Source organism: Callorhinchus milii, unplaced genomic scaffold, assembly GCF_018977255.1.
Source record: "Callorhinchus milii isolate IMCB2004 unplaced genomic scaffold, IMCB_Cmil_1.0 Scaffold21, whole genome shotgun sequence".
In the NCBI taxonomy this organism is placed as follows: Eukaryota; Metazoa; Chordata; class Chondrichthyes; order Chimaeriformes; family Callorhinchidae; genus Callorhinchus; species Callorhinchus milii.
The window spans coordinates 10,195,879-10,217,673 of record NW_024704762.1 but is presented as its reverse complement, the minus strand read 5'-3'; the positions used below and the strand labels follow the sequence as shown (position 1 = coordinate 10,217,673).

The 21,795-nt window shown below is 47.6% G+C and overlaps 1 protein-coding gene across 3 annotated transcripts; it reads left to right on the top strand.

Moving 5' to 3' along the window:
• Positions 1 to 2,014: 2,014 nt before the first annotated feature.
• LOC103189930 (BTB/POZ domain-containing protein 2) lies at positions 2,015 to 19,869 on the top strand. 3 transcript variants are annotated; one of them, XM_042342691.1, is made up of 10 exons: positions 2,015 to 2,154; positions 4,947 to 5,182; positions 9,551 to 9,707; positions 11,992 to 12,165; positions 15,080 to 15,185; positions 15,871 to 16,068; positions 16,474 to 16,666; positions 16,808 to 16,895; positions 17,444 to 17,590; positions 17,760 to 19,869. In XM_042342691.1, the coding sequence occupies exons 1-10, from the start codon at positions 2,122 to 2,124 to the stop codon at positions 17,919 to 17,921; spliced, it is 1,494 nt and encodes a 497-aa protein (XP_042198625.1). In that variant the 5' UTR covers positions 2,015 to 2,121; the 3' UTR covers positions 17,922 to 19,869. The 3 variants fall into 3 exon arrangements, with proteins under 3 accessions (XP_042198625.1, XP_042198626.1, XP_042198627.1); XM_042342692.1 differs by lacking the exon at positions 11,992 to 12,165; XM_042342693.1 differs by lacking the exons at positions 2,015 to 2,154; positions 11,992 to 12,165 and having other exon boundaries at positions 4,865 to 5,182.
• Positions 19,870 to 21,795: the final 1,926 nt, after the last annotated feature.

The window sequence follows — 21,795 nt, the reverse complement described above, 5'->3', positions numbered from 1 at the left end:
CAACTGTTTCCTTTCTCTTTTGGACCAATGTCTTCCTGCTGCCTATATAAATACACAGAAGCTGAAATATATTTTGAAACCAACTATTAAAAAGGTCTTCATTTCTCCTGCGGAGATGTTTCTGGGTGAGACGTTTCACTTCTTGTTTCTCTGGACCAGATTACTGCAAAGTATAAGGTCAAGGAGACTAATTTTGAAACGAGAATCCGTGAATCCGTGAAGGGCTTGGTGATGTAATTCCAATCCTAACGGCACTATCAGTGTGCAACTGTTTCCTTTCTCTTTTGGACCAATGTCTTCCTGCTGCCTATGTAAATACACAGAAGCTGAAATATATTTTGAAACCAACTATTAAAAAGGTCTTCATTTCTCCTGCGGAGATGTTTCTGGGTGAGACGTTTCACTTCTTGTTTCTCTGGACCAGATTACTGCAAAGTATAAGGTCAAGGAGACTCATTTTGAAACGAGAATCCGTGAAGGGCTTGGTGATGTAATTCCAATCCTAACGGCACTATCAGAGCTCCAGTTTTCAGTCCTAAACCTTGTTGCCCCACATAGAATGTTCCACCATGAAAACAGGCCTTCAGGTGGACACTAAAGATCCTATTGGAAAAAAGGGAGTTTCTCTCTCCTTGGTTGGATTATCCTGGCCAACAATCCACCCCCAAATAAAATTGCTCATTCATTTCATGGCAGCTTGTAGCCACTTGACCAGTCACAAAGCAAAGCAGGAGCTGCTGGTTGGGTCAGAGTTGTCACCACTGGTCAGTCTGTGACATAATCTTACACAGCACACACAAAAGGGTTTCCCAACAGTCTGGTCACCTCGCTGGCTGACCATGTCAGAGGAACGTGCTCGGAAGAGGAAACCCGAAAGGTAATCAAATGCAAAGATCTATATATTTATTTGTTTATTATTATTTACTGAAAACCCAGCTTCATCAAAGCTGCCTTTATGAATTTGCCAATTCTTGGCTGGGTTACGGTTAATCTCGACCCAGGTGGAAGTTCTCCACAACTGTGTGTTAAGTGTACAAGTAAGTGACTGTTTGAAGCCCAGCAGCTATTTCCCTTCCGGCTGACGGGACACAGACAAATGTTCCCTTAGTAACCGCTGTATCACCAATGAAGAGAGGCCCCAGAATCTACAGCTGAGAGAGTCACAGGCCTGACAACAATGAGCCAATGGTTTGAGAAGCCAACATCTCCAAGTGCACCACGTGCTGCTGCACAGCCTTATCTCAATCACACCCACATCAGCTTTTTGTCTTCCTGCCCCCGTCTCACATTAAAAATGCATCGGTTTTGTCTGTTAGCCTGACTCTCAGCTTTAGATCAGAAGGTTGTGGGTTCAAGCCCGTCAGGGACTTTGAGCTCTTGGTCTAAGGCTGATGCCCCAATGCTGTGTGGGTGGCACATTGTCGGAGTCGCTATCCTTTGGATCAGAAGCTAAACCAAGGTCCCACCTGAGCCCCGTTCAGGTGGACGTTAAGGATCCCATTGCAATAATGGACAGGACAAGGGAGTTTCTCTTTCTCTCGTTGATCTGGCTGACAATACTTACCTTTGCCCCCGCCCCACCAGACAGAACTGGTCATTCACTTCATGGCTGTTTGTGATGCCTTGTTGTGTGCTGTACTGGCTGCAAAGAGTGCATTAAAGCTGCCACACACACTTATTGGTTTGCAACTCTCTCAGGGGAAATGAATAGATTTTGTTTAACATGTGGCTCCATGTCATATCTAACACCGTACCTGAGAGAGCGAGAGAGAGAGAAACCATGCTCACAGGGGGCGGTGGGTGCGCAGAGATACTGAGTGATGATGTGAATGAATCCCCAATGAGCCATCAGCTTCTGTTCTGGTCCCATTTAACTGTTTTTATGAATAAAAGTTACAATGACAAGACCGTGCCCCACCTGGTGGCTGCTGTACACAGGTCTCTGCTGGCCTGTACTCTCCTCTCTCGAGTCAGAAGGTTGTGGATTACTCTCTGTGAGTGAGTGAGTGAGGGAGGGAGGTGAGTGAGTCTCTGTGTCTCTGATGGGGTTCCCAGACTATGCCTGTAACCACTGAGTTGGAAAGTCAGCCAAGATCACGAGGCTCTTAAGCCCTGACGTGAATGAAGCTTGAACTCGCTTGCTCTGCCTCGGAGGTGAGTGTGTGGAACTGAGCCGGGCTGACGTTACTGCACCTGAACCGTCATGGTCCTCGCTGAACAGCCACTTGTTCTCGGGCTCAGTCCGCGAGGGGGAGTGAGTGTGCGAGTGGGAGCGAGGGAGGGAGTTTATACCTAAAGGGACATTGTGTGAGTGAGATTGAGTCCAACAACAGCAGCAACTTGTGTTTATATAACGCCCTTGTATTTATATAACAAATTTTTGAGCTCTTCAACAACAACAAAATTACATGTGTATAGCTCCTTCCATGTCAGGAAGATGTCCCAAGGCACTGGACAGAAAGAGTTACGGACCCGAGCTCAGGGTCAGGGTCTAAGTGGGGGGGGGTGGGAGGGAAGCAGGAAGATGGAAAGCACGGTCGAAGAGGAGCGTCTTGAGGTGGGTCTTGAAGGTGGCAAGGGAGGGGGCGAGATGGAGGGAATGCGGGATGGAGTTCCAGAGGGTGGGGGCAAAGTGGCGGAAGGCCCGCCCGCATATAGTAGGGCGAGCGAGGCGGGGGACATGAAGCAGACCGGAAGCCGCTGAGCGGAGGGAGCGAGCAGGATGGTACGGAGTTAGGAGGTCGGGGGGGGAGCAGGACCATGGAGGGCTTTGAAGGTGAGGACCAGGATCGTGTACCGTATCCTCTGTGTGGTGGGAAGCCAGTGGTCAAGGATGGGGGGGATAGGGTCACGGAGTCTGGTGCGGGAGAGGACACTTTAAGTGTGTTTGAGGGAAAGACTATGGGGTCGGACAGTCGGTGGATCTGTTTGTGGAGTCGCTGTGTGACTATCGGGAGAGATTGAGTGTGTCAGTGTCAGGGAGTGTGAGAGTGCGCTGTGGTGCGAGGGAGTGTGTGTGTAGTTTGTGAGTCGGTGAGTGTGTAGTGAGAGTTTGTTAGTTAACGATGGGAGTGTGTGCGGTGAGGGGATTGCGAGTGCGACAAGCAGCGTGTGTGTGTGAGTGACAGGCAGTGTGTGTGTGAGTGTGACAGGCAGTGTGTGTGTGTGAGTGACAGGCAGTGAGTGTGTGTGAGTGTGACAGGCAGTGTGTGTGTGTGAGTGACAGGCAGTGTGTGTGTGTGAGTGTGACAGGCAGTGTGTGTGTGTGAGTGACAGGCAGTGAGTGTGTGTGAGTGTGACAGGCAGTGTGTGTGTGTGAGTGACAGGCAGTGAGTGTGTGTGAGTGTGACAGGCAGTGTGTGTGTGTGAGTGACAGGCAGTGAGTGTGTGTGTGAGTGACAGGCAGTGAGTGTGACAGGCGGGGTGAGGGTGTGTGTCGGGGTGTGTGTGAGGGTGAGGGAGTGTGTGAGGGTGAGGGTGTCGGGGTGTGTGAGTGTGAGGGAGTGGGTGAGTGTGAGGGAGTGGGTGAGTGTGAGGGAGTGTTTGAGGGTGAGTGTGAAGGAGTGTGTCAGGGAGTGTGTCGGGGTGTGTGAGGGTGAGTGTGTGTGAAGGTGAGTGTGTGTGTCGGGGTGAGTGTGTGTGTCGGGGTGAGTGTGTGAGGGTGTGTGTTGAGGGTGAGTGTGAGGGAGTGTCGAGGACGAGTGTGAGGGAGTGTGTGAGGGTGAGTGTCAGGGTGTGGGTGTGTGTGAGGGTATGTGTCGGGGTAAGTGTGTCGGGGTGAGTGAGGGAGTGTGGGGGTGAATGTGGGTGTGTGTGTGAGGGTGTGTGTCGAGGTGAGGGTGAGTGTGAGGGTGTGTGAGGGTATGTATTGGGGTGTGTGGGGGTGAGTGTGGGGGTGAGGGCGAGTGTGTGAGGGTGTGTGTGAGGGTGTGTGTGAGGGTGTGTGTGGGTGTGTGTGAGGGTGTGTGTGAGGGTGTGTGTGAGGGTGTGTGTGGGGGTGTGTGTGGGGGTGTGTGTGGGGTGTGTGTGGGGGTGTGTGTGGGGGTGTGTGTGGGGGTGAGTGTGGGGGTGAGTGTGGGGGTGTGTGTGAGGGTGTGTGTGAGGGTGTGAGGGTGAGTGTGAGGGTGTGTGTGAGGGTGTGTGGGGGTGAGTGTGAGGGTGAGGGTGAGGGTGAGTGTGTGTGTGGGTGTGTGTGTGAGTGTGTGTGAGGGTGTGTGTGTGTGTGTGTGTGTGTGTGAGTATGAGGGTGTGTGTGAGTGTGAGTGTGTGTGAGTGTGAGGGTGTGTGTGAGCGAGTGTGAGTGTGAGTGTGAGGGTGTGTGTGAGCGAGTGTGAGTGTGAGTGTGAGGGTGTGTGTGAGGGTGTGTGTGGGGGTGAGTGTGAGGGTGTGTGTGAGGGTGAGTGTGTGTGTGTGAGTGTGTGTGTGAGGGTGAGTGTGAGCGGGAGTGTGTGTGTGAGGGTGAGTGTGAGGGTGAGTGTGAGGGTGAGTGTGAGCGGGTGAGTGTGTGTGAGGGTGAGTGTGTGTGTGAGGGTGAGTGTGTGTGTGATTGTGTGTGTGAGGGTGTGTGTGAGGGTGTGTATGAGGGTGAGGGTGATTGTGTGTGTGATTGTGTGTGTGAGGGTGTGTGTGAGGGTGTGTGTCTCGGCCGCCGCCGCCGCCGCCGCCTTGTCAACAGTCGCGTCTCCAAGATGGCGGCGGGCGGGAGCAACCTGAGCGCCTGCAGCCGAGTCAACCTCCCGCCGGGCGGCTCGGGGGGGGCGGCGGCCTCGGCGGGAGCCGGAACCGGAGCGGGGGGCAGCCCGACCCTGGCCAGCGGGGCGGGGGCTGCCGTGGCGGGCGGCGGGGGCGGGGGGGCGGCGGGGCCGGGGCCGGTGTCCAGGCCCGGGGCCGGGCCCGGGGCCGTGTCGGCTGTGGTGATTTACCGGGAGCCCATGTATAACTGGCAGGCCACCAAGACCACCGTCAAGGAGCGCTTCGCCTTCCTCTTCAACAACGAGATCCTGAGCGACGTGCATTTCCTGGTGGGGAAGGGCGTGGGCAGCCAACGCATCCCCGCGCACCGCTTCGTGCTGGCGGTGGGCAGCGCCGTCTTCGACGCCATGTTCAACGGCGGCATGGCCACCACCTCCAGCGAGATCGAGCTGCCCGACGTGGAGCCCGCGGCCTTCCTGGCGCTGCTCAAGTGAGTGCCCCCCGACCCGCCGCCACCACCCGACCCGACCCGACCCGCCCCGGCCCCGGGGGCTCGGACTGGGGCTCTGTGTGTGTGTGTGTGTGTGTGTCTCTGTCCGTCTCCCTCTGTGTCTGTGTGTGTCTGTGTGTGTCTCTGTCCGTCTCCCTCTGTGTCTCTGTGTGTGTGTGTCTCTCTCTCTGTGTGTCTGTCTGTCTGTCACTGTCTCTCTCTGTCACTGTGTGTGTCTCTGTCCGTCTCCCTCTGTGTCTGTGTGTGTCTCTGTCCGTCTCCCTCTGTGTCTGTGTGTGTCTGTGTGTCTCTCTCTCTGTGTGTCTGTCTGTCTGTCACTGTCTCTCTCTGTCACTGTGTGTGTCTCTGTCCGTCTCCCTCTGTGTCTCTGTGTGTGTGTGTGTCTCTGTCCGTCTCCCTCTGTGTCTCTGTGTGTGTGTGTGTCTCTGTCCGTCTCCCTCTGTGTCTGTGTGTGTGTGTCTCTCTCTCTCTGTGTGTCTGTCTGTCTGTCACTGTCTCTCTCTCTCTGTCACTGTCTGTGTGTCTCTCTCTCTGTCTCTGTGTTTGTGTCTGTGTGTGTATGTCTGTCACTGTCTCTCTCTCTTTCTTGTCACTGTCTGTGTGTCTCTCTCTCTGTCTCTGTGTGTGTGTGTGTGTCTGTCTGTCACTGTCTCTCTCTCTATCTCTGTGTCTGTCTGTCACTGTCTCTCTCTCTCTCTCTCTCTGTCTCTGTCTGTGTCTCTCTCTGTGTCTCTCTCTCTGTGTCTGTCTGTCACTGTCTGTCTCTCTGTCTCTATCTCTCGGTCTCTGTCTGTCTCCCTCTGTGTGTGTCTCTGTCACTGTCTCTCTCTCTCTCTGTCTCTGTGTCTGTCACTGTCTCTCTCTCTGTCACTGTCTGTGTGTCTCTCTGTCTGTTTCTCTCCGTCTCTATCTCTCGGTCTCTGTTTTGTCTCCGTCACTGTCTGTCACTGTCTCGCTCTGTGTGTATGTCTCTCTCTGTCCTGTCTCTGTGTGTGTCTCTCTCTGTCTGTGTGTCTCTGTCTCTGTGTGTGTGTGTCTCTGTCACTGTCTCTGTGTGTGTGTGTCTCTCTCTCTCTGTCACTGTCTGTGTGTATGTGTCTCTCTCTCTGTCACTGTCTCTCTGTGTGTCTGTGGTTGTGTCTCTCTCTGTGTCTCTCTCCCCACCTCAGCTTCACTCTCCCTGGGATCTCATTCTACTCGGAGCCCCGAGGCTCTCCCCAGGCACCAGCCCCCCACCCCCTCACCCCCTCATCGCCTCCTCCTTCCCTCCCTCCTTCTCTTCCTCCTCCTCGGCCTCTCCCCTCCCCTCCCCACCTCCTCCTCGGCCTCCACCGCGAGGAGACACCGGGGATTCACCGGCATCTTCCTCCTGTCAGGGGCGCTGGGATAAGGCCTTTAGTTTATTTTTATATATAACACACAGTGTGTATATATATATATATATACACAGACACACACACATGTATTTATAATGTTATAATTTATCTCAATAAACCAGCCCCGGCCCTTCAGCTGCAGGAAATCACTGCAACTGTGAAGCTTAATTACACCCTCAGTGCAGGTCAGGAGTGTGAGGATCTGCTTAGGGTCTTATTATACATTTCTCAGTCTCTCTCTCTATATATATATACACATACATACGTGTGTGTGTGTGTGATTGGATTTAGTATAATTATGCGCACACACACACACACACATAATTGTATATTACGGAATCTGCCTTAGGGTTTTTATGATATATTTCTCTCTCTCTACACACACACACACACATATATATACACACACACACATATATATATACACACACACACACATATATATATATACACAAACACACACACACACATATATATATATACACAAACACACACACACACATATATATATACACACACACACACACATATATATATACACACACACACATATATATATATACACAAACACACACACACACATATATATACACACACACACACACATATATATATATACACAAACACACACACACATATATATATATACACACACACATATATATATATACACAAACACACACACATATATATATATACACACACACACATATATATAATTGTATATTTGAATACACATGTGCCCACCATTACATCACACACTCACACACACAGCGTTATACTGTTTAACATTGCGGGTCAGTACCGCTGGTGCCCGATCCGTGCGCCGCTGTGGCTTTTTGCGGGTGTGTGAGAGACGGCGCCGCCGCCGCGTCGACGCGGGTTTTAAAAATCTGGTCCCGAAGGTCGTCAGTAAAAGGGTTAAAAGGGAATACGACGCCCTTTTTTTTGTGGGAGGATTTGCTTTTCTCCATCTGAGCGGACAGACAGACACAGAGCCCCACAGCCCCCGCACAGCCCCACAGCCCCCGCACAGCCCCACAGCCCCCGCACAGCCCCCCCCCGCACAGCCCCCGCACAGCCCCCGCACAGCCCCCGCACAGCCCCCGCACAGCCCCACAGCCCCCGCAGTTGCTGCTGTTGCGGGAATGAATGGAGATTGTGTGAGACCAGTTTGCCCATCAAGGTACCCATGGGGGGGGGGGGGTCGGGAAGGAGGGGAGTGGGGAGGGAGGGAGTGGGAAAGGGAGGTGGAGGGGGGGAGGGGGGAGTGGGGAGGGGAGGGAGGGGGGAGGTGGGGAGGGGGGGAGTGGGGAGGGAGGGAGTGGGGAGGGGGAGTGGGAGGGGGAGTGGGAGGGAGGAGGGGGAGGGGGCAGTGGGGAGGGAGGGGAGTGGGGAGGGGGGAGGAGTGGGGAGGGGGAGTGGGGAGGGGGAGGGGGGAGGGGGAGTGGGGAGGGGGAGGGGAGGGGGGAGTGGGGGGAGTGGGGAGTGGGAGGAGGGAGGGGGCAGTGGGGAGGGAGGGAGTGGGGAGGGGGTTGGCAGTGGGAGGAGGGAGTGGGGAGGGGGGAGTGGGGAGGGAGGGGAGTAGGGAGGGGAGTGGGGGAGTGGGGAGGGGGTTGGCAGTGGGGAGGGGGGCAGTGGGGGGGGGGGAGTGGGGAGGGGGGTGGTGGGCTCACGCAGGTCAGTGGCCTCTGCTGTGCTGAGCAGCTGAACGCGGTAACTCATCATCAGATGACAGACACTGCCTCCTCCACAGCTCAAAATGGCTGACTGGCACATTGTGGGTTTTTTTTGTAGGCAAAAGCCAATCCCCATCATCACCATCTGTGTGTGTGTGTGTGTGTGTTGTGTATCTTTTCCTCTCAGTGAACGGGTGTCATGTTCGCTGCATTTTGTGCTCTTTTCTCACCGTCATGTTTTTTTTTCTCTCTTTTTTTTTAAAAAAAAGTGTGGGGGGACTTTTTATGTATTATATACCTGGTAGGTTTTATGCCCCCCCCCCCCCCCCCCAGTTATAATGTGTACAGCTGTACGATGATTGTATTTGACTTGCAGATGCATTATATGCTTTGGGAAAACAGTGGCCCACCTTTCACTGATGCTGAGGTACTTTGTGTTGTGGGGGGGGGAGAGGGTGCTGTGTCCCTGCGGCCGACGTCGGCGCACCGTTGCCTCACATTCTCTTGACTTACACGCTTCTGTATTAATATGTGGAAATGGGGCTGACATATCGCTTGCCCGATATTTGGTCTACTATCCCAACACGTCCGCAGGCTGCAAAGCGCTTCACTTGTTGAGTGGCTTTGCGGTGTACCGTTGTCTGCGGTTGGGTTGGTGACCGCGGCTGTTAATGTGTGACAGTGACGCCCACACGAGAGTTCGCTTTGGGTGAGGAGGAATATTCCAAGGAAATTGGATTTCAGAGAGTTGGATGTAATCAACCGGGTGGAAACAGTTGCCCAGGAATGCGTCCTATTCGGGAAGTCAACAATTGTCATAACCCCTTTTATGTCAGGAGGCATATCTCGAAACGCTTCACAATTAACTGATGCGATAGAAAAGATGCCTTTTAAGTTGGGCTTTGAAAGGTCAGAGGGAGTCAAAATAAACAGTCAAATAATGCTCGCTTTTGATAAATGAAATGTAGTGACTCTTGTTATGCAGGCAAACACAGCCAGTCCCAAACAGCAATGTGATGCATAATCAGAGTTTCAATTCTCTTTATCTGTCCCCACCCTCCCCATTTTAGGCTATGTATAGCTCCCCAAAACTGTCCACTGAAGTAAACACTTAAATGCACAGACTAAAGTTTCCACCAAGTTGGATGAAGTTACCAATAGCCATTAGGAAGCTGAATCCTGTGAATTTACAGCATCAAAAATCATGTCCTTTGAGAGTTGCACAAGATGAGTCCTGAGCACTGATTGCTGTCCGTTCTGGGAACTTGCTCACTATCCTGTCCTCTTTACAGATTCCTATATTCTGACGAAGTCCAGATTGGACCAGAGACTGTTATGACCACACTATACACTGCTAAGAAGTACGCAGTGCCTGCCCTGGAAGCTCACTGCGTGGAGTTCTTGAAGAAGAACCTGCGAGCTGACAATGCCTTCATGCTGCTTACGCAGGTACGTCGGAAGGTCTGTGTTGAGTGTTGTGTGTGATATGTGTGTGTCTGCAGGAGAAACTGGGAAAGTGATAAACATAGATAAGCTCTCAAAAATTTCCCGTTCACCCTGCTATCCCCGTCCCCCACCCTGGCCCCCTCCCCCAGACCCCCAAATTGCTGGTTACCGTGCTGAAAAGTGGAAGCGGATAGAAAGTTGTAGATATGCATCATGGCTAAATCGATGTGTTTTATTATTTAGTGATGAATTCTAAAGTGTGCTGTGTGTGTGAGCTTATTCCCCACTGCAGTAAGGGGATCCACCAGATTGATGGATGTTTTATGATGGATGGCGTTGGAGACACAGTTAGTATAGGAGGTGATTGGCGTTGGAGACACAGTTAGTATAGGAGGTGATTGGCGTTGGAGACACAGTTAGTATAGGAGGTGATTGACGTTGGAGACACAGTTAGTATAGGAGGTGATTGGCGTTGGAGACACAGTTAGTATAGGAGGTGATTGGCGTTGGAGACACAGTTCGCAGTAAAGTGAATAAATCCAGTCCCGTGAAATTCAGTTGTTTCAAGCTTTTCTTCCTTGAGTCACTGACTCGTGCTGGCACGTTCCACAGACACTAACTTGGCTGATCTCCAAAATCTCGCCCAAGTGGCACTCGTCATATAAGAGCAGAGAACTGGATAACATTCCAATTAGAGCATCTGTACAGCGGGCATGGCTGAAGTCATCTTAGTGCTGTCAGAGATTGATCCTAGTCCCCGCCGGGCCTGTGTAGCAGACTGCCCCTTCACCCACAGATACTGGAAGAACTCGACTACTTGTTTTTAAGACTATCAAGATGGAGTGTTCCCCAATATCTTGCAAAAAGAACTAGGAATTTGCCTTTTTATAAAAAAAACCTTGACACTACTGGTATTGTAATAATAATTATAATAATCCTTGCATTTTGATATAGCACCTAATCACATCTTCGGGACGTCTCAAAGCGCTTCATTGGATATACTGTAAAGTGAATTGACTGTATTTTGCGGACGAAACATGGCAACCTTTTTGCACACAGTAGTGTGCTGATTACACTGTCTAAATATCTGATATTGGGCAGTTTATAATAGGAAAATGGAAAGCAACTTAAATATCTAGACATTGAAATGTAGTGGTCTTATATGTGTGAGTGTTAGGGACAAACTTTCTGTTTATATATAAAAAATATATTGTGGGTTTGATTTGGCTGTCAAAACATAAAATGCAATTTCTGTGGTTTGATGAAGTGTTCATTATTGGCGGGCTGGTGCAGTGTATTGGAAAGCCAGTGATCAAATGCCGGACAGCAGGTTGGGGGGGTCGTGGGGCAGGGGGCTGGGTTGACTTCCCTGTCAGTTGAGTCCCCGACACTCCTCGTGTCAGCGCAGGGAAGAGAAAGCTTGTGCCTGTTCTCCCTCTGTCAAAAAGGTGGATTAGAGAAGTGTAGGCACAGCCCTTGGAACCAGTTGCCATCTATTATTTAGCCGCAGCTGATGATTACTCCAGGGAGTTCAGAAGGAACCAGGGAAGAAAATAGAGAGATTTTTATCCTCCTTAAAGTCGAGGTAAAAGAGAAAAGGTGGTCGCCTTGAGTGACAAAATCAAACCTGTCATCATCGTGGTTCAGGGAATCTAACTGGAGTGTGTTAGTTCTTGGTTAACTCTCTAATCTGTTCTTGAAACAAATTATATTTTCTGCTTCCAACATGTCCCGAGGGAACCTATTCCATACTTTACTACTCGCTCACTGAAGTAGTGTTTCCGCAGATTTGTTCTGAATTTACCCTCTTCAATCGCAGGCCGTGTCCTCTGGTTCTGCTGTTCGTTACAACATAAAACAGCTTATCACGGTCTACATTATCTCATCCCTTCAGACTCTCATGCTAGGAAAATCTAATCAGTTTTTATAGAGATCTTGTATTTGCATTTTAATAGTCCTGCATTTCACAGGTAATTACTGCGGAGTACAGCCACTGTTTTTCGTAGGCAATGTGGAAGCCACTTGATCCAGCAACGTCCCACACTGTGGGACGAATGATTGATTAATCTGGGAGGATGGTTGGCCAGGGCACACGGGCAAATGGCAGTGTTTCACTGGGAAATAAACCTACTAGTGTGAGGGTGGCCTTGGGGTTTGTCTTGTAGGTCAGTACACTGGGGTAGGTAAATCGCTGCTCGCTGTGTATGTTTTCATCATGCCACACATAGCTGTGGCACTAATGAGCTAAATTTACAGTTTCTCCAAACTGTTTTTGATGATATTGCAGAGGCACACAGCTATGTGTGGTAAAACGTGCGCAGTGTCAGGTGACACAGCCGTGGGACAGCCTCCTGGATACCAGGGCTCCGTGTCCGTCTGGCCACGGAACCGGGAGGATCGAGAGAGAGCACTAAACGGGGCCGAGGAAATTAAGGAAGGCGATCGAGTTGGAGAGGGAGAGGTAGGGAAGGAGAGATTGACAAAGCGCTCTAGTGAAAAACGTTAGTAGGACTTGTTTTTGGCTGAGGTTGGGGGAAGAGAGTGGAAGGAGCCCGCTGCTAAGGTCACAGAGCTAGCTCGTGAACGGCAGTGATGTTCTGTGATTCTTTTCTCTCGATCCGCCCTTCCCCTGTATAATCGTGCACGTGTTTTGCGGTGAAAGCGAGCTTTTGACTGCAAACAGGGAGTTGGGAGAAAACAAAATATTTTGAGCTCCGTTAACAAACTCAAGTGATGTTCGTACGTTACTGTGACATGTCACTCCCCCACGTGAAAGGCGCTATACAAATGTAAGTTGTTGTTGTTGTTGCGAACCTTTCTACAGCACGTTGACCTGGGCTATCCTGCATGGCTCCACCAACCAGCCCAAGGAGTATTCCACCCCAGCAGCCACCGAGCCACTGCTGGAGGTTTAACAGTAACTATTAAATGGGTGAGAACTACAACAACTTGCCTTTATATGGCACCCCTCACGCAGGGAAGCTTTCAGAGCTCCCTCGCCGGGCACCTTTCATTCTGGATGCTATTTTTGTTCAGCGATGCTGGAGGTGCCCTTGCAACTGTTGTCAGCTCTGCCATATTGAGGGCAGCTGTGGGCACCAATGTCTGTCTGGTTTTAGCTCTTGTGGGGAAGTTTGCTTTAGAATATCCAGAGCGAGCGGGCTGATTTAGCAGACCTTTGTCGCCCTTTCGACTGTCTGGTGTTGAAAATTGGGTCAGGTTTAGAAATATTTAGAGTTTTTTTTTAGTGTTAAGTTAGACTTTCTTTCATTGTTTGCGTTCATTTTCGATTCCCAATAGCTCCATTGAAAGAAACAAAGGTTGCTTCACATGGAAATGTGTCATTGTGGCACTGATAAGCAATGTCATTGGGACAAAAATGACACCACTCTCTCTCTCTCTCTCTGGCTCCTCTCCCTTCCCACAATTTGTCAAATGCTTTCTCATGAAGAGCAGCTGCTGGCTGTTGTTTATGCCACTATCAGGTGCTTAACACTTGCCAATATATCAAAATGCAAGGATTATTTATTTATTTATTTAATATGATGGTGGTGAAGTTTCGCCCACAAAATATACAGTTAATTCTCTTTACAGTGTATCCTGTGAAGCGCTTTGAGATGTCTTGAAAATGTGATAAGGCGCTGTATCATATGAAAGTATTATTATTATTGTGTTTGGCTGGAGAGCATCGGAGAGGCTTCTGAATGAATTAGCTCTAATCTTATCAGAAATAAGGCTTCATTTACTCTATCTCAGTAATGTGGTTCAACCCCAAACTCATAAAAGTGTTCCGCTGTGTGTGTTTGTGTGCCCTCGAGCATTCTATCAGCACGAGTGGTGAGAGAGAAATACAAAGGGGTTTAAAAAGGAACAAGACAAGTTCCTGCCCAATTAAGGGTTATCAGACACGTCGGAGGAATCCTGAGGGAAATTGATGGACTAATGAGCTTCTGATTGAAATCATTCCTGTTATGTTACTATATTATCGTACCTAGCCTCGCCTGAATGACCGTGTGCTAAAAGCGTTATGTTCTGATCTTGTTGGCAACCTGGAAAAACCCTGCCCTTGTGCATCTGCTTGGGAGAGGAGATGTCTTGCATTTGTGAGCTCTTGAGTTCCAGCGCTCTCTGGGTTGGGATTCTGTTGAAATGCTGAATCTTTAGGCAAAATAAAAAATCACGGGGAAAACTAGTCATTACTAGTTATAACTTGCAAGTTTGAGACTTGCAAGTCCCTTGCATTGCGCCCTATGAATTTTAATATTAGGATTCAACCTGCACAGAAAATTCATAGTGTTATTTAGTACAGATCCCTTGTGCTGATTACCTTATGATGATGTGGATTATAATTTAGGGAGTGGAGCTAGTGGGAAGCTGGAACATTCCTGGTGATCATACCCTGTGCTGATTGTGGAAACCTTCCAAGGTAAACAATTGGCTGGGTGGACCTTTTCCATGAGAAAGTTAATCTTTTCCTCAGCACTCAGTGCTTTGTTGTACAGTCTGATCCTCTTAAAGGGTCATATCATTCATTTAGAGTGACTGTAGAGTTTTCTTAGCGTTTACAATGATTGATTGCACAGTGGCACCAATGAGATGTTTGCTTGTGCAATAATACTCTTTTGTTTCCCCTCCTTTCCAGGCTTTTGTTCAGCTAATTAAACAAAAGCCGAGGATCTAACGCGGGATCCCACACTTATGATATTTAGGGGTGAAACTTGAGTGCTGCCACTCGCTCAGTCCTGGTGAAACCACCTACTGTTTACTCTGTATATTGAAGCCAAACTCGAGAACGCTGAGGGAAGTGGTTTGGAAAAGCTGCTACTTCCTTTAGGTGGATTTAGTTGGAATGGGAAAGCAATCCATTCCTGTCAGAGACTTGCAATGTGACTAAAATGGTGGGGCTTTGGACTGGGATCAGGCACAGATGTTCTGCTGAGGAGCACTGTATTGGATGTAAATGGCTCAGCAACGTTTTCCAGAGCTAATTATCTGAATCCAGACAGTAAAGTTTTATAACATCCGATGCAGTTATCCGAGATCTTCAAGCTAATGTGTAATCAATCAGGGTCCAAGCTTTGATTCTCAGCTTGCACTTAATTGCCAGTTACGTTACAGAGTCGCTTCCACTTGACATAGGTTTGAGACCTGACCTTTTTGACGCTTTTTTGTCATCTATATTTGGAGCTTACTGAGGAATATGATTTTAGGAATGGCCTTTTATTCAAAGAAAAAGTCAATATTTGAGTAACGTGAAATAATGTGTGTTTAAACCCATTAACTACAGCAGTAGATGGGACTTACAGCCTCAGAAAAGTCTCATCTTGAATATAAATCGTGCGTTGACTAAAATGCCCGTTGTTTTTGTTCCTCAGGCAAGGCTCTTTGATGAACCTCAGCTTGCCAGCTTATGCCTGGAAAATATTGATAAAAATACTTCAGATGCAATCAATGCGGAAGGTTTCACAGATATTGATTTAGGTAAGCGATAAAGGCTATCGATGTTTTAACTCTTAAACAAAACATTGACTTGTCTGGTGGGCGATAAAAGATAACTGCGTTGGTAGGCAGTGTGAGATGAGATGGCATGAACTGCTTTTCATTAGGTTTCCAGGTCACTGTATGTTTGAAATTAAACAGGCATTGACATGAAGTTGTGCGTTGTGGAAAATTGCTGCTTTTGCAAAGGTTTAAATGTAAGAATCAGACTCTTACTTCCTAAACCAGGATTCTTCCTAAAATCTGGTTTGCCAGAAATCCAAGCCCTTTCTGAAATTCTGCAAGTTAATCAAGATTTAAAATTGATTATTACGTCAAACCCAAGATCACTTGGAATATAAGCCAGGAAGGCTAAATCATTTCTATGTGTATCTTACTCAGACCTGGAACTTACATTTTGTTCATATTCAATGCAGTTTCACGTATTGTCAACAGATTACAATTTACTTACCGTTCACGTAAACACACCTGAGAGCTACAGTCACCTTTCATTCTTCTTTTAAAATAGTTTTATCTTTTTAAATCCCTAAATGTATAATCTTTTAGAATGGCGGAACAGGCTTGAGGGCTGAATATATATATATATGTGTGTGTGTGTGTATATGTGTGTATATATATATATATATAAAGGTTAGACAGTGTGTAATGTCACAGTTTCTCCCTACAGATACCCTGATGGCTGTACTGGAACGGGATACGCTTGGGATTCGCGAGATCCGGTTGTTTAACGCGGTGGGTCGCTGGGCGGAGGCCGAGTGTCAGCGACAGCAGCTCCAACTGACTCCTGAGAACAAGCGGAAAGTCCTGGGGAAAGCTCTGTCCCTCATCAGATTCCCTCTCATGACCATCGAGGAGTTTGCAGCAGGTGAGACCAATTGGAACATTCTCCGCGCCCAGCACTGCTTCAGTGAATAATAATAATTCTTGCATTTGATCTAGAGGCTTATCACGTCTTCAAGATGTCTCAAAGCACTTACTATACATATACTGTAAAATGAATTGACTACTTTGTGGGTGAACATCTTTGTATGACGTTCTGTAGTCTCACCAAGTTAACACATCACTTTACAGTAGATTCTGTGAAGCGCTTTTAGATGGGTCAACGATGTGATAAGGCGCTATATATATATGTATGTATGCAGGGATTTTATCAGTATATTTGTATATATCTGTGTGTGTGTATATATATGTGTGTGTATGTATGTATGTATAAAACATTTGTTTTTTTGTCTGTTTTGTTTCCAAAACCTCTGTTTCTGTGTTGCTGCAGGCCCAGCACAGTCAGCAGTCCTAACTGACCGAGAGGTTGTCAGTCTCTTCCTGCATTTCACAGTCAACCCTAAGCCCCGAGTGGAGTTTATAGATCGGCCTCGCTGCTGCTTACGAGGCAAAGAATGCAGCATCAACCGCTTCCAGCAAGTGGAGAGTCGCTGGGGCTACAGCGGGACGAGCGACCGGATAAGGTACGAGCCTCCACCCTGAGAGCCCCCCTCCACAATGCCTCAAAAAGCGCTTCAAAACGATTATATTTGTCCTGATTTGATATTGAGAGCTGAAGCTAAAAGGAATCCTCTAATGTGAGTTACTCATTTTTCATTCCATAGGTTCACTGTAAACAGGAGGATATTTGTGGTTGGGTTTGGCTTGTACGGATCAATACACGGGCCCACAGACTATCAAGTAAATATACAGGTAACCTGGCATTATTACCCACTTGGCGTATCTGTAACAGCTCTGGAAATGCTGCTAATATAGAAGTGAACAAGTGCATGATGTTAGGTCACAGTTCTTTGGCCCAGTTTGGCTGGGCCAAAGTTCTCTGACTTGACTGAGGTGCCAGCATTATTTGAGGATGCTCTTCTGTAGTGACCACTCTGAGCACAGCAAGGATTAGAGAGGGGTGGAGGAGGGGTGGCGAAAGCGTGGACAATTTTTGTTGCAATACAATTCATATCCGTGTAGGGCCTTTCACGTCCGGAAGACTTCTCAAAGCACTTGACGCTGTTGGCTGGGCACCTGAGCTGTGGATGGGGTGGGACCTGAAGAGATGGGGAATAGGTAGCTGTGTGCTGTACAGTGCAGTTTGTTGCTGAGTTCCAGCCAGTACAATCAGCCTGTACTCATCCAATAGTGTTTCTCTGGGGAAGTAAATCATTGAGCTGGAATTGATCATTTCTGTTGGTGATTGCACAGATTTCTTAACTGTTAATAAGGTTCTGTATTCTTCTTTTCCCCCCCAGATTATTCACACTGACAGCAACACAATTTTGGGACAGAATGATACTGGTTTTAGTTGTGATGGATCATCCAATACATTCAGGGTTATGTTCAAGGAGCCGGTGGAGATTTTGCCCAATGTTAACTATACTGCATGTGCTACATTGAAGGTAAGTTGGAGATCGAGGGGCAGAATTGATGGATGTTCCTTCACTGAAAGCTTCAGATGTGAAAGGTGCTACACAAATGTAATTATTTATTGTATAATCAAATGCTATTATTAATGTTGGTTTCCGCCAACTCTTAAAACTGTCCCTCTGCGGTTTGTTTCCCCTGCAGGGGCCGGATTCACATTATGGGACTAAAGGACTGCGTAAAGTCACCCACGAGTCTCCCACCACGGGCACAAAGACAGTCTTCACTTTCTGTTACGCTGCTGGGAACAATAACGGGACGTCTGTTGAGGATGGCCAGGTCCCCGAGATCATCTTTTACACGTAGTTGAGCTCGGTGGGAACTGGCAGGAGCCGCTCGCTGGGCTGGTCTACACAATACAAACTGGTTGTCCACTACTCTGTATATTTGAAAGGAAGGGTGATGTGCCTATTGCTGGGCAGAGTTTTTAAATATTGTGCTTTATTTTAAATGTTAATGGCTGGCAGTGTAAAACGCATCGCTTTTCTTCTCCCCACTCTTCCCCCCCCAAGCTCTGTATTGTGGCAGGATATGGGAGTATTGATATTGTGGTGCCAATTCTTTAAAAGAAACATTTTTTTTTGCGTTGTGACGTTTGAAAAGCACTTATGTAACCAGGGGCTGCAGCCAGCGTTGAGCTGAGTTGAGCTCTCACGCCTTGACGTTTGCGTAGGAAAAGCAAAGCATTGCAGTGGAGAAAGTCCCGAGCGGGGCCTTGGAACATTCAAACTGCAGACGAGAAAGGCTTCCAGTTGAGCATGTAGCATGTGATTCAGCAAACAAACACCCTCGGACTAGATCGGAAACCTGTGATACAAGGAGCAGAATCAAACCAGAATCTTTTGGTATTGTCCCGTAAAGCTCATTGTGTCTGTGATCTGAAGGCAGTAACTCGATGGTGAGTAACCTCTCCATACTGACAGGGAGCAGCTGTACTCCGATTCTCAACCAAAACAGCGTTCGCTTTCCTTCCGTCTGTAAACTAAATAATCCTTCATAAGCTCAGTCGAAAGTAAGTGAGTTCAAGTTTGCAGTTATTTATTTTTAACTCTGGCCGTTCAATTACCTGGTAAAATTATCTGGTTATAATTGCTTTTTTTTTGTAATATCCTGATTGTGTTACTACTTAAAACATGCATATGTTTTAAACACGTGTATACACACACACACGTACAACTACACGTACACCTTAGGAAGCTATCAGTATAAAGTTTCATGCTTTTTTTTAAAAACATTAATGGCACTTGAATTGGATTTGATTCATGGGAGAGTGTCATTCGATAATCTTATGTTGTAATCAGATTTTGTTTTAAAAAGATTTGTTTTTTTTAAAAAGAAACATACCCACTTTCTTTCTGAAAAGTTTTAATATTCCTCCTGGCTTGATGCTGTCTGTTAAGGATTGGAGCGCTCTGAATCTCACACCCAGACCTGTATGGGATGTGCACAGTAGGAGCGCGGTTGTCAAGTCGATTGACAGTTCGCTTTTCCGGTGGTAATAATCCCTTCACAAAAATAATAATAATAATTTGGTGACTCAATCCATGATTGTTTGTGGGACACTGCTGTGCGCAATTGGCTGCTGCGTTTCGCCCACAAAATATAGTCAATTCACTTTACAGTATATTCTCTGAAGCGCTTTGCGGTGTCTCAAAGACGTGATAAGGCTAGATTTCAAATGCAAGGATTATTACTATTATAATAACACTGAAGAGAATCATTGTGGAATGATAATAGTGTCTGTTCATTTTGCTCTTTGTTGTGAGGACAGTTCTTTAAAAGGAGCCTGCCCCTCACATACCTTTTGTAGCTCTGCGGAAACCTTGGGAATCTTGGGAATGCTAATTGTAGGGGGAAAAAAACCTATTGTAATTAACGGTCAAATAACTTGTGTTTATTATTATTATTATTATTAAGTCACAAATTTGCAAATACAAAGCTAGTAGCCACAAAGGTGCTATTTGGCCAACAATGTTGGTGCGGGACTACTAGTTGTGGCTAACATGAAACAGACAGAGAATTTGTAAATAACATTGACAGTATTGTGTTTTATTTTGCATTCGCAGTGTCAGGCCAACATGAAGTGTGTAAATTACGTATTTTTCTCTATTTTGAAGTCAGTGTTTGCAAAGCACCGGGATTTATCCCCAAAGCCAGAGCCACAGAATTTCTCTCCTTTTGTAGCATAATTTCTCCCAGACTCGTAGAGTGGAGTTCTGTAGTGGTTAGAGCACTCGCCTTGCAAGCGAGAGGACCTGGGATTGATTCCCGGGCAGGGCGAAACGTTGGCTAAGTTTCCTTAATCCTCACGCCTCTGTTTACCTAGCAGCAAGTAGGTTCCCGGTTGTTAGTCGATTGGTGGATTGCTTAATAAGGTAATAATCCCTCCAAAAAATAATAATTTAGTCACTCAACCCACGACTGTGTGGGACACTGAGGTGTGCAATTGGCTGTCATATTTTGCCCACAAAATATACAGTCAATTCTCTTCCAAAGTCTCTGATGTCTTCTCCCTCTGAAAGGATTGTCTTTTGGGAGTGGGGGGAGGTCTAATATGTCGGTTTAAAAGGCCAGTGACGGAGCCACTACTACAACCAAGCTGACTTCACGCAGGCAAATTCCCACATGTAGAGCGTGTCAATATGTGGTTTGGATACTCTAAGCGCGGTGACGGGTTTCCGGTGTGCGTCAGACACCCGGCTGACCAACAAAGACAAACAATGAATCTGGCTCCGTGTGTCTGCCCTAAAGTGTGGATGGACTCTGTGATGAGCAGAAACAGGAGTAAAAAAAAAGCGCACACAAGTAAGTGAACTGCAATTGGCACCACAGTAATGCTGTGAAGGTTGACGGCGTATTGCGATGATTGTTTTGTCAGCCTGTGGAAGTGCTGTTTGCAGCCCTTTTAATCAGTCAGTACACAAAGCTGTGGCTTTACTTAATGGAGACTAAAGTTTTTTTTTGCTTCTTTAGACTGCTTGAATGTATTGGCAATTTTATTTTTGAAACTGCCTGTTAGCATTCACGAGCAACTATATCATGTGAAACTGTAAATTCAAGAGTACTTCGTATCCTAGATATTGTATGATGAATGTATAAAATGATCAGTAAACTTATTCTAAATGTATTCTCACTACAGTTCAGCTTTGTCAACCCATTTTTGTTGAGATGTCTACAATCTCGCCGGTGCATGGGGAAGTGTATTGTTCACAGGAACAGGAGCAGGCCCTTCAGCCCCTCAAGCCTATTCCGCCATTCTATTAGATTATGGCTGATCTGTACCTCAGCTCCAATTACCCGCCCTGGCTACATATCCTTTGAATCCCTGATCTAACAGATATCTTTCCCCCTCAGCTTTGGAAATGTTAGTGGATCCAGCCATAATCCACAGCCTTTTGTTTGACAGCAAACCTTCACGTCCTCTCAGCAGAAGTTTCACGATCTTGGCATTCAGCGAGTATTGTTTCCCCCCACCCCCCTCCCAACACACACACACACACACACACACACGTGCACTTTACAAAGCGGGAGGTTTGAGAACTGACCCTTGGTAGTGAGTCAGTCTACAGAAATGACTGTTTGTCAGCACCATTTGTTGGTTGCCACTTGGTGTTCCTATCCACCCCTGTAATACAGGGAACACCCTATTCTAATCCCCGAGCACTGGGTCCAATATCTCACACTCGCTTCAAAAGGGGAGTGCGCGCAATATGTCTCGTCGGGGCTTGTCGAGATACCTTTCACATCACTTCCTGCGCACAGCACAAAAGGGCGCAAAGTACGGGGAGTGTGCAGAGTTTGTGTGGGGCGAGGGGGTGGGTGTGAGTGAACGGAGGGGGGAAAAGGCTGTACAATGAATGATCTAATCGAAAATCTGCTAGCAGGGAGCAGCCAGATAAATTAACTTGTAGATAGGACAACTTTGAAACGTTATGAGTTTCTTTTGCTGTTTGAACAAAACAGAGCCCACACAATGTATTGGGTGCCAAGTGTTCCAGGGTGGCACTTGGAATTCTCACCGGGGGGTGGGGGGGCAATGGGATATTCAGTTTCATAGCTGGTTACACTTAATGGGATTTAAGTGTACGAGAATTGGCTTCTGCTTCAGGGTTCTGTCTACAGCAGCCTTGAGTGAGGTAGAGCAAAGCGATGCACCAGTGGGAGATTCAATAATAAACTA